This window comes from Monopterus albus, unplaced genomic scaffold (assembly GCF_001952655.1).
Source record: "Monopterus albus unplaced genomic scaffold, M_albus_1.0 scaffold113.1, whole genome shotgun sequence".
NCBI lineage: Eukaryota > Metazoa > Chordata > Actinopteri > Synbranchiformes > Synbranchidae > Monopterus > Monopterus albus.
Window position 1 is genome coordinate 1,727,800 of NW_018127993.1, and position 12,440 is coordinate 1,740,239.

The following is a 12,440-nucleotide window of genomic DNA, read 5'->3' on the forward strand; positions in this document are numbered from 1 at the left end:
GATGAACCTGCCATTTTTGGCACGGCTGACTTCTTTGCATTGAATTACTATACATCCCGCAAAGTCAAGGCAGGTGAAGGCTGCGGACAGATGTTGTGTTTAAACAGCGACCGAGATGCAGAAGAAGTTTTGGATCCGTCCTGGCCCATCTGTGGCGTGTCCTGGCTGGCTGTAGTGCCCCATGGCTTAAGGAAACTTTTGAAGTATATCAAGGTAACATTACAAGTAAAACTACATTTTTTGGTTGATCTGCTTTTGCTAGAAAACAACTATCTCAGTCCACTTCTCTAAAAAGTACCCTAACACAAGGGTAAACTGGTGAAATGTAATGTCATTTTTCTTTTCTCTCTCAGCATCAAACCAAATCACCTTCAATCACCTTCAACCAAACAAGAACACTGACATTTTAGTGTCTTGCTATTGCACGTGTATGCAGTAATCTCTTTATAACACCTTAAGAAACACACTGATGCCTCATTAGTGCTGTCACCTTGAATGAAACTGTTACTTTGCTGAAAAGTGTTTGCAGACGAGCAATTTCCTGCTGTTGTGACTTGTCACAGGCCATTAGTTTGAGCTTGGCACCGGTGAAATGCAGCTAAACGGTACACTGTAGACCAGTCTGTCTCTCCTTGGCATGTCTGACAGCCGTGGGGCCTTGTTTGACAGTGATATTTGCCCCATGACTTTTCAGGACACTTTCAACAACCCAGCAGTCTACATCACAGAGAATGGCTTCTCTCAGGTGGGGCCACGGCAGATTGACGATGTCCAGCGCTGTGAGTTTTACAGTGACACCATCATGGAAGTGGGCAAAGGTACTGACTGATAAATCTAATCAGATAAGCCAGTGGTCATTAGGAAAGAGTAGCAGAGTCAAAGTTTATGGTGCAAATGGCAGTGAAAATATTTTGCATGATGGCATTGTCCTTTACGAAATTAAAATACTGGCTTGTAAAGTGAACGATATTTAGCAGGAGGGTGGTCTGATACACCATCAGCCCCTCTTGCAATCAGTCACAAACTGGATGTGCAAATATTGGTGTCCGCCGCATTAAGTACTTTTTGATTATTCTCACTTTCAGACCCTGGGGAAGGCGAGTGTGCCAGTATGCACTAGCCTATTTTATAATATACTGTACTAGCCCATGGTTCTTACTTTTTTATGACACATTTGAATGTCTGCAATGGGAAAAATGCATACTGTCCTTTTTAAAATGAAAAATTTCTAAATTTTGTTTAGCAGATCTTTGCCAGTAACACTCTTGTGGCACATGGACAAATCCTTTCAGAGTGCTGTGTTCAAGTTTATTACATTGCCGGGGGATTCAGACTCAGGGAAGTTATCCTGATAAAAACAAAAACCTAGATGTGCCAATTATTTCCTGAGCTTCCACTACAGAAGAAATCAACCTAAGCTTTAGTCCTCAGGGTTGTGGAGCTGCCCACATGTAAAGTGCTTTGTTTTGGCGCCACCATCTGGTCACTGTGTATTTTTTCTATTGCCAGGAATATGGGAAAATTGGCTACTGAACAACTGTGGCAGTGTGACACTTTGACAGTGAGCCAGTATGTGCAGTATCAGGATGCTGCAACCAAACCAGCTATACGCAATGTGCTCTTCCCACTGTGACATGTGAACATTTCCACTTTAAAAAAAGGCCAGCTGGGTCAATGAACATTGGCCTTTTATTTAAGGATAGATAAAGAAAAGAGATTAACAGTCCTAACAAAAAAGAATATTTTAATTGTTCAGGCAACACTTGTACGTTTTTCCTTATTGTCAGTGGTTAGTTAATGTGTGATTTGATGTGCAGTACGTTTTTCCTTATTGTCAGTGGTTAATGTGTGATCTGATGTGCGGCCAACAAGCTCAAAACCAGGCTGCACTAGTTTTCATCTGTTGCAATAAGTTCCTGGTGTGCTTTAAATATTTCATGATGTTATTTTGTCATGTGTCATATTAAAAGGCGTGGGTTTATTACATGGCTTTAGCTATGTTTGATTCAGTTTTAAAAACAGGATTCTTGCATTTAATATTAGACAAAATTACAGCTCCTTTCTGTCTTTTATTTCTGTCTTCTTGCATAGCTATTGAAGAAGACGGGGTCAATGTCCGTGGATATTTTGCATGGTCACTGCTGGACAACTTTGAATGGGCTGATGGATTCAGTGTTCGTTTTGGGTTGTTCCATGTGGACTTTTCCGATGCCAAGCTGAGCCGAACCATCTACCGGTCAGGACTGGAGTATGCAAAGATGATCATGAAATACAAGGGAAGACATGATGTTAAATGACTGCAGAATAAAAAGGAAACATTTCATTTTTTAAATGCATTTGTAATCACAACAGTTTTTAACAGTTAAACACAATTAAAGGATTCAGGCTAGTTCAAAACAACCAGGTAACTGCTTTCATTGTAATCCCAAAATTTAAAAGCACAGCTGTCTCTGAATTTCTTTTTAGTTTAGAAAATGATCAAGTTCAACAAGTCAGCTGCCTTTGTAGGAAAGCTAACTTCAGCAGGGTTGTGCAGACATGGACAGAGTGTTAAGCGGATTCAACACAATGTAAATTAGTATTCTGTCCTGCCCGATTCCCAGGCAAGCATCACAGGGTGGTTTATGGAGAGGGGAGAGTTCCTCACTCAGAGGGCCAAGGCAGCAGTAAAACCAGACTGCTGCAGCCCTGTGAGCAGGATACCAACAAGAAACATGCATGCATACACTGTGTTTGTCAGTGATTATTAGTAGTACTGGTGTGTCTAATACCAGCATTGTTACGTACAGTACGTACACGTGTGCACCTTATGTGTATAGGGGTACAGTGATGAGATTTGGCAGTCTATCTACATATGTAAGAGCTTATGTTCTTGACAAAGCTAGAAGTGCCTTTTATACACACTGATCACAAGGACAGTAGTATTCTTAACACAAGGACAGATTTATACACACTGATCACAAGGACAGTATAACACCTTGCATAATACTAGTTTCAGGTTGACCATAAAGTTAGTCTGGATGGTGCAGGGACTGATAGAGAGGGAAGCAATGCTTAAATAAGGCCTGCACTGATTACGCTATGTGACATGAAGATTTACTTTTGGTTCACAGACAAAAAGATACGTTGCATGCCATGTCACCAAATAGCACCTCATATTGATTTGGAATAAAGGGTTCTGATCGAATGGTGGCATGACTTTGCTAAAAAGTAAAATACTGTAGTTTCTTGTAGCTTCTGTCATTTGAAATACAACAGAACTTGGAGGGGAAACATCAAAAAGTATAATACAATAGTCAACCTAGTTATAATGCTGTCAGGCTGCATAAGGTAGACTGAATAGGTGCCAGCTGAAAGCAACACGTCTTGCAGCAGGAAGAAGGCGTAAAGCCATTTGTGTTCCGTTGACAGCTGTGCAAACTCTATACCTAAAGAAAGAGCAGAGGGAACGAGTCGACAAGCTTCCCAGAGGCCTTCAGTTGATTATTTGTGCACACTGCAACTATGATACCATTGTTTTTATGAGCTGCTGAACAACACACTCTAGCTCTACAAAGCTGAGAGAATGATATTGAATATTAGGCTTTGGCATTAGTGTGTACACATGAAAGCAGGATATTGTTGATGGTTTATAATGTTTTATGTTCAAGTTCAATGAAATCCAATTACATATCAATAAACAAGATGAAAACCAGAGACTTGACTGGTGTGAAAATGTCTGAGCCTACAGTGCCACCTTGTGGCATTAAAGGGAACTACAGCTTTCAATTCAACACCTCATTGTGTGCTGTAATGCACCTCACAGTATGGTGTCACATGATGTCGTGCTTTGATTAATAAAACGCATCCGGTTGGTGTAACGATAAACAACTAAAGCAGCTCCCTAACCACAATACATCATAGATTTAACACAATTAATATTTATGCTCTGATGTGAAGGAAAATGTCATTTATATTCTGTGTAGGGAGACTTTGTTTGCATTAATAAACATGCTGTATCGTGACATCCAGTTGGCTGTGCATACTGTTTTCAGCAGATGTGAATAATACTCTTGTGGCCCTCCTCCATCTATGTCAAGCCAAGTGAGATTCTCCTTTGTCTTATGATGAATAACAAGCTATTGTGAATCCATGAATAATGCTACTGCTGCTCACATTAGAGCATAAGAACTTCAGAGGTTGCTTCGAACACAGAGTTGAACCACAACTTATACTGTTTCAACACTAATGAAGTCTGTCTAATGTCTGCGGCTCCATCGGAGGCTGCTGCTGCTCTTTAAAGCTAAGCTGAATGATGACTGAGCACAAAACACTACACATTTACTAAACACACGCAACTGATCAGAGATCCATCCATTATCTCACTTATTCCTGAATAGGATTGGGGGGGCTGGAGCCAATCCCAGCTGACATTGGGCAAGAGGCAGGGTCCACCCTGGACAGGTCACCAGTCTATGACAGGGCTGATATGTAGACAAACAACCACACACACTCTCACTCACTCCTACGGGCAATTTAGAGTCACCAATCAACCTAAGCCGCCTGTGTTTTGACTGTGGGAGGAAGCCGGAGTACCTGGAGAAAACCCAGGTAGGCACAGGGAGAACGTGCAGACTCCAAACAGAAAGGCCCCGGGTCGACTGAGGCTCAAACCCAGAACCTTCCTGCTGTGAGACAGCAGCACTAACCACTGCACCCTAGTCAGAGATACACATCTAAAAAAAATCAAGTATGGTGTTGATGAGAACATAACATAAAAAAAAAAGAAAAGCCAACAAGTGAAAATTCTCAGACTAAAGAAGGTTTGAATCATTTCATCAATGCAGCCTGTGGGTTGATTTCCCAGCTAGAGTTGGTTACTATGTATCTTCCAGTATTGATGGAGTCCATCTTCCTCTATTGAGGGAGCTCCATGGGTAAAAGCACCACTGCTGCTCAATTGATCGAATGAAAAATAAGCAACTGCACTTTGAAATTAGCAGTTTTTGGGAGACTGAGGAGTAATATGTCTATTTCAAGTGGGAAAGCTTAAAACATTAATTAGCATTTAAATAATTCACTCCAGTCTCTTTAATAGCCCCTCTACTAATATTCAACTTCAATTCACTACAGTGGGCAGAATTTATTCCGATTAGGCCGTGATGTAGAAAGTCACCAAAGAAACCATTTCTTAATGTGCTCTCCAATTAAGCGTCAAATATATCATGTGTATAGATAAGTTGCGTTTGACAATGAATTAGTACATTTAATTGTAACATTCAATCACCTTCACTGGCAGAAACTTACCCCGAGGAACATTCTGGCAAATTACAGAGAGCCTCGTTTGTATTTAACCAAACTTAACTCATTAGATTTTGACAGCCACTATAAAATATTCAATAACTGGGAAATTAATTTAGTTATTATAAATTAACTAAATAATCCAGCTGCTAATAAACCATCTCCATTGTGAATTATAGAAAACTCGCAATGCTGTGTATCAGCTTAACGCTTATAGGTGCAAATGGTATGACTTCTGGCAAATAATTATCTTTTCCTATTTACCGATTACACTCGTATGCATATTCCCTGAAGAAATGATTAGATTGTTGCTTCAATATCAAGATGAAGAGACATCAGCCACTCCCTTCCTCTGGAGCACAGATACAAATCTCTCCCTCTCCTTCCTGTCTGGGTCTCTCAGTCAGCTGCTGAGGGAGCTGTGAACGGGCCACACCACCACGCAGCCTGTCTCCTACCTCTGTCTTTCTCTTTTTTCACTCACTTGCTCGAGCTCATCATCCTCCCCTCTCCTAATCGCATTGCTCATTTTCCATTGACAAGGGCTATGTGAAGAAGGCAGGAGGAAAAAAAAGCACACACTTTTTAAATCCCACTGACCCACTTCGCCAGACGTTACACTGGGAATTCATATTAGTGCAAAAGAGTTAGAAGAAGAAATGTTTTCTCATCTTCCCGCGTCCTACTTGTCCTCTTTCAGCTGGAAGCCATCTCCCTCACATCCCATATTTGATCCTGTGTGAGCACTACAGCACATTATACAAGTGGATAAACGCCTTACAGTGGCATAACCAGCGGTTTGGAGCTCTGTCACCACTTCTGACAGCGGTGTAAGAAGCATGACATTGGGAGTTATAAAAATGGCTTTGGAAGACCTCGTCTTTGATTGATGAATTTGGTGGCAGAGACGAGTTTGAGGGGGATGAATATTGCTAGGCCTTGAAGACAGGAAGTGGAATTATGACAGAGCCACACAGAGAACTGAAGGGGCTAGATGAAAAGAGAATAAAAAGAAAGTCAATTCAAATCTTTTCTTTAAAGTCCATCCCCGAGGGACAGCAGATGACCCGCTAACGACGGTCAAAATTCTAACTCCCTTGAGTGTGATGGCGCTGCATGATGGGAGGGGGGTTCGCAGACCTGCCTGAAAAATTGAAAGTGTCTAGAATATTCAGCTAACCCTGTGTGCTCAGTTGGGGGTGGCGACTGGGGCCTGTATGTGTGTGCGTGTAAGCCCAGCAAGTAGAGGAAAAAGAGAACTCCCTTTTGTGTGTGTGGTGGGCAATGAGCCGAGCGCCGTGTCTCATGGGAACAGTGGTAGGAGTGCGAGTGAACATGAGCGACAGAGAGAGAGTGACAATTTCTGGAACCTTTAGAACTGAAGTGAATATAACTGTGATGGCGGTGCGGTTATCAGGCCTGGATCCAAGCAGAGAGACTAATGACGTGGATATAACCTTGTGCTCCCAATATGCAAACACAATGTCACCAACAAAGAAAGAGTGAAAAATTCATCTTCTCTAAATCTCCTCTTAGACTTTTGAGACAGAAAATGGTTACCTGTGGCTCTTATCTGTCTGAAAATAATGAAAGGAACACAAGGAGACCACAGTGAAAGCTTCATTCTACAGTTAGTCTGGCCTACTTCAATCAAAAATTTAATACACTTACGATTCCATTTTCATGCTTCCTTTTCTGTAGCCTGGTCCATCATTTTCATTGATTATAATAATACTGACCAAGACTAATTGCTGAGAGCTGGAAACACAGAAACATAGTTAAAACAAACCACACTGGACTAGAACACAACACTTTGACCTGCTGTACTTGTACGTAGTTGTACATACAGTTTTCATGCAGAGAGTGATTATTACTTACATGGGTCCCCCGGCCCCAGGACATGAAAAGCAACAGTGGAGGAAGTACGATGTAAAAATACTCGGTTACAAGTAAAATCATCAAAATATACTTAAAGTATCAAAAGTACTCATTGTGCAGAATAGCACATTTCACAATGTATATCATATTATTGTGCATCACACTTGATGTTGCAGCTGGTACTGCTTCTAATTTGAAATACTGCTGGGTATTTTATGACTCTTCCACCAGGTATCACAAATACATTTATAGAATATTTGCCTCTAAAATGTAGTAAAGTCAAAGTATGAAGTAGGAGAAAATGAAAATATTCAACTACAGATACCTCAAGATCGTACTTAAGTAAATGTACTTAGTTACTTTCCACCACTGATGTAAAGGTACCTGGCCAAGAAATGTTTGCTAGTGGGGAAAATAAATAAATGAACACCAGTTTCAAACTGAAGTAGTTCTTCCACACTGTGTGTTGTCTTTTTCCTACTGCAACAAGCTACAGTAGCTAACCCTAGAGAGTAAAATGTTTAGATGAACTTGACAGAGCTTGAATGTTTGTTTGGGGGAAGTAGGGGAGATGTGTGTGTTTAGAGAATTCCTGGTTCGGGGAATCTGGTAATTTGGCTGTGGAATTTCTGTGTTCACAGATCTCAGCAATTACTTTGGTGAACACAACAAATCATAGGCAACCAATAAAAAAACAGGCTCAAGTTGTAGAAATGGGAGTTTAGGTAAAGTACATACCACAATACATCTTACTGTTCTGAGTGTGCTCATTTTTCTTGCCTATTTTCAGATATTATTTAAAACAATTAGTGGTTCCTTTGGAAAACTCTGCAGCTCGTCTTTGATTAACTGTAGACACTTTAAACCAATATCCCTTTCAAGAGGAAGAGGAGAGGGGCAGACACATGGGGCGCAGAGCAACAGTGTGTGTGGACTAATTAACTCTAAGTGTTGTACGACATGCTCCCTTCTCACCCGTGTTGTCACTCAGGGTTTGAGTGGCACTAATGAGAGAATTATCTAGCCTCGGACCCTGGTAACGCATTCAGACGAACACCAGCTGACCTGACCTGTGAGACGGCTTTTTAATCTCCCCACTTAATACCAATCAGACCTGCTTTCTCATGTGCCCACACTGGGAGGGCCCTCTGCTCGCTGCCATCCAGTTTTTTCTCCCACTGTTGATTTAAGGGAGAACATTAATTGTCTTGGATGACTCAAGGGCCTCTGCTGATATTATGCAGAGAACCTGTGCAGGATAAACCAGGTGGATATGGCTTCTGAAGTGTTTGCTGGGCATCAAACTGAAAGTGTGAAAGTGAGGGCGTGTGCATGCTTGTGTGTACGTATAAGCCCCTTATCACAAGAACCCAGCTGAGGATTAAGAAGGTTAACAAGGTCATGTGTTTGCAACAAAACTAGGTTTCATACAGTAGAGCTCTGCCATTGTTGTATTACCATAATCATCATCCTTTGATGTCCACACTTGTGACTGTGTTTAAAGTGTTTTCAGTTCTGCAGGGGGCGGTTTTGGGGGACTTCATTAATTACCTGCTGGTATTACCAATTTAAGTGCTTGAGCAAATAATGCCTGTGTTTCTAATTGAATCAAGGTATTTCTGGTTTGTTGTCTGGCGGGCTTAACTGCCATGGTTTGTTTCAGCAAGAAAGTGCTGAACTTGTGGGCAACATGAGCAATAAGCCCTTTCAAGTGTTTGTGCTGTAGCCGTTTTTGTTTTGCCAAGTGCTTGAGGTAACAAATAGCAGATCAGCCAGAGTTCAAGGCTGCACGCGAAATGCTCGGTGTGTTTCAATGCCTTTTGGGGAGACTTTTATTGTTATAAATCTTGTGGCATACTCAGAGTGCATATGTTTGAGTGACTGTGTTTGTGTGTGCCAGGGAGTCAGGTACAAAATCTGCCTGTGTAAATCTACCAATGGAGTGTTAGAAGGCAAGTGCAGCCCCCTGGCCTGCACCCATCCCACACCTGCAGCATGCAGAAGTGGGTCAGGATAGAGAAGGGGAAAATAGAGATTAGTGTAATATGCAAGATCTTTCCACCTCCCTGAAGTCATTAAAATCTTTATTTTTATATTCTTCACAAGCAGTCCAGATTAATAGGGGTTTCATAGGATTTGCTAATTGCTGATTTAGGCAGGTGGCCGTGATTCCTTTGTTAGCTATTTCATTCTGCGATGTATATTTTACAGTGTTAACTAAGAAATAAACGCTTTGGAGAGTGCAAGCATGGAAAGATCTGTAAAAAAAAATGCAGTAATGATTGCTTTTATTGCATATTGTTATTATGCCATTTCTACATACAATCTACAATATCCAGATTTCAGTTAGTTTGGATCAGCACAGACAACATTTTGACTGTTCTGCATGTGTCAGAGTATCGCTTTAATTATGGCAGGTGAAAAGTTTGCTAGTGATGATTTGCACAGCCACATCTGCACAGTATTCAATTATGTGATACTCAGTTGGTTGCATTGTGCAGCACATCGTCATGTCTCTGGCCGACAGCTAATTGTACAGCAGATAATAAAGATCATCTGGTGTGTTGTTTCATGTATGTGTGCGGCAAGTTGCAGCTTTTGTCTCTCTATCCTGGCCCACAGACCCATTGTCATGCAAGCACTCGGGTATCAGGCCCAGTCATCACTCATCTGCCTGATGGCCGCTGCTATCTGCCCTGACGGTGACTGATGACAGGAAAGTGGAATGGGAGCGTGTACGTGTTAGCAACAGACACTGTGCTGTACCAAAAGGGGCATCTATGGCAGGTAAGCAGACACAGAGGCAGTGCAAGGCAAGATGCATACCACACTGACAAAGGGCTGAGATGCCAGTGGGCGGTGTTGCATTCACTGACCGTACTTGTGAACAGTACAGGGGTTTATCGGGCACAGCAGAGTGGGTGAGACGGATCAGTGTCTCATGAGCAGAGTGACATTAAACAAACTTGCAATGAGCAGGGTGGCACTGTGTAGTTGGGTGGCTATCAAAAAGAAGGGTGGTAGTTGAAATGCGCCAGTAAACTGGAATAATTGGCAAACATACACATACTATACTGTTATTCTACAACTAACTGTCCGCTGAAGGGAACCGAGGTGCTACAGAAGAGGAATGTGAAGTAGAACTAAAGCCAAATGGATCAGTTTCATGATGGAACAGTTAAGAAGCGAGAGTGCTTTCAATGCTAGCCAGGCTAACAAAACTCTGGTTTGCAAGAAATATTAGGCAGAATGAACATATTTTGACAGGTGAGCCAAGAAAACGGATCAGTCATAATGGACATCACATCACTGTTGTGAACCTAGCTTTGATGACCAATAACTAACCTGTGACCTGACTGTGCTACTGCTAATCTGAACAGGAAATGGCTCAAAGCTGTAACAGATGTACTACATACACATATACACAATAGTCTAATAAGACTATATGGGGAAAAAACTGTATAAGATGACAAGTGTAAGAATCAAATTTTATTAGGTAATTATTATTAAGCCTGAGGAAATTTAGAATCCTTCAGTGTCAAATATCTTTATTAGCAGTTGTGTGTGTGCTGCATGTATGCACAGGTGGAATATATGAAAGTGTGTGAATGTTCATGCGAGTGTTCTAATGCGTCTGCTGCCTGGAGAGATCAATGTGTCCCCGTCGATGTTGTCCTGCCCTCCACACGTGAAGTGAATGGAGGGGGAGGAGGAGGTGGCAGCGAGTAGGAGGAGTGTGGGACGAGAGGCGCGCTAAATGGATGCGATGCAAATGGCACCAGAGGACATAGGAATCAATTTACCTTATTGAAACAAATGAGAGCAGCTCAGCCCTGCCATGGCTTTTTTTTTTTTGGCCGCCCCCATTGTTATTGTAATTAACCCACCCAACCCAAATCCCTGAACCTCCCTTTCACAAACACAACTACCTGCCTCACCAACCCTGTCCATGCCTACCTGGGGTGGCTTTTACCCTAATGAAAAAGCCTTAGACATGCCCAGGTAAAGACATTGGTGCTGTAATGGTGATTCATGGTCCTGGGTGACATGCTAAAAGGCACGGGAGATCTGCCTAGGAAACTATTTAGTAAAGGGCATTCCATGTATAAGCGCCAACACACACTCACACACACACACACACACACACACACAGAACCCCCACCTGCAAAGGCTTACTATCATTCTCTACTCCAAGCATGCCCTCATGTTTATAAACTCCCTATGGTCATGGAATCTCAATAACCAAAGTGGACTCCATGTATTGTTGGAATGACCTCGGAGGTAAGTGACCAGCAGGTTGCCTTTTCATATAGTGATGTGACTCCTATTGAAAATTTGCCATTCATTCATTTAAGCCACGTTGATGCCTGAGCTCTAATTCCCCAGTGTTGGATGGGCATTGTATAGGAGTCTTTGGGGATAGATCAATAGTTAGAGAGCACAATGGGGCCAAGGTTGAATCAATGCACTGGACAAACGACCTCCAGCTGATATCCCTACCTTCCAAACCACACCTGAGGCAATCTTTACTGAAATGTCCTCTACTGAAATGCCACAGGGCCACGGGCTGCTGAGCAGTCACTCATGCAGTGCTCCCAAATCAAGTGGTGTATGCAAACGGGGTCTACTGTCATCCACGGTGAAAGGCCTTGGCTCAGCGTTACTACATAAACAAAACTCATGCACCTGAGAATGTCAATTACTTGAAGCCTGCCCCCTTGGACGGCGCCGTGCTTGGTGGCCAAATTGGGATTAATTTAAGGAGGATGGGGGCCACTATAGAGGTGACACCGTGTCGTTCCACCCCAAAGAGAGAGAGAGGTGGCTGTGGCGTGGAGAGCAGGAGTGGCGGGCCGGATTCATTGTTCCCCTATTACCCTGCACATCGTTTTGCATAAGCGGCAAACGGCACTGATGAAAATATGTGGCGGTTTCAGGTCGGAAGCAGACACCCAGAAAATGAGCTTTTGTCCCCCTTTCCCTTCTTACCCTTCCGCTGGGCCGCATAATTAAGAAGAGCCATCTCGTGGAAATGTCATCGTGTGGTGGCGGCGGAGCAAGCAGTGTGACAGAATGCTGTAACGCCTCCCGGGCTGGGGCCCTCGCCACACTTGCCACGCCCGAGTCGGCCTGACCTTGAAGGTGCTGATATATGCAGCCACACTGGCGTCAAAAGATGGACAAGGGGTGGCTCTTCTTTCTGGAAGGCTGTAGTCACCGCCAGCACAACTTTTTTTCTGATTTGGGTTCATGGAGAGGTGATGCATATTTCAAAGAGCGGT

The 12,440-nt window shown here is 42.6% G+C and overlaps 1 protein-coding gene and 1 long non-coding RNA gene across 2 annotated transcripts in view; one reads left to right on the plus strand and one right to left on the minus strand.

Moving 5' to 3' along the window:
* The window catches only part of gba3 (glucosidase, beta, acid 3), a 6,583-nt gene extending 3,709 nt beyond the window's left edge, over positions 1–2,874 (plus strand). Inside the window, exons 4-6 of the mRNA XM_020611461.1 lie at positions 11–213; positions 695–818; positions 2,092–2,874. Coding sequence (XP_020467117.1) covers positions 11–213; positions 695–818; positions 2,092–2,297 — 533 coding nt within the window. The 3' untranslated portion in view covers positions 2,298–2,874. The remainder of the gene's footprint in view (positions 1–10; positions 214–694; positions 819–2,091) is intronic.
* Positions 2,176–12,440, minus strand: part of LOC109966554 (uncharacterized) — a 78,949-nt gene continuing 68,684 nt past the window's right edge. Inside the window, exon 4 of the long non-coding RNA XR_002275789.1 lies at positions 2,176–2,243. This is a non-coding gene — a long non-coding RNA (uncharacterized LOC109966554). The remainder of the gene's footprint in view (positions 2,244–12,440) is intronic.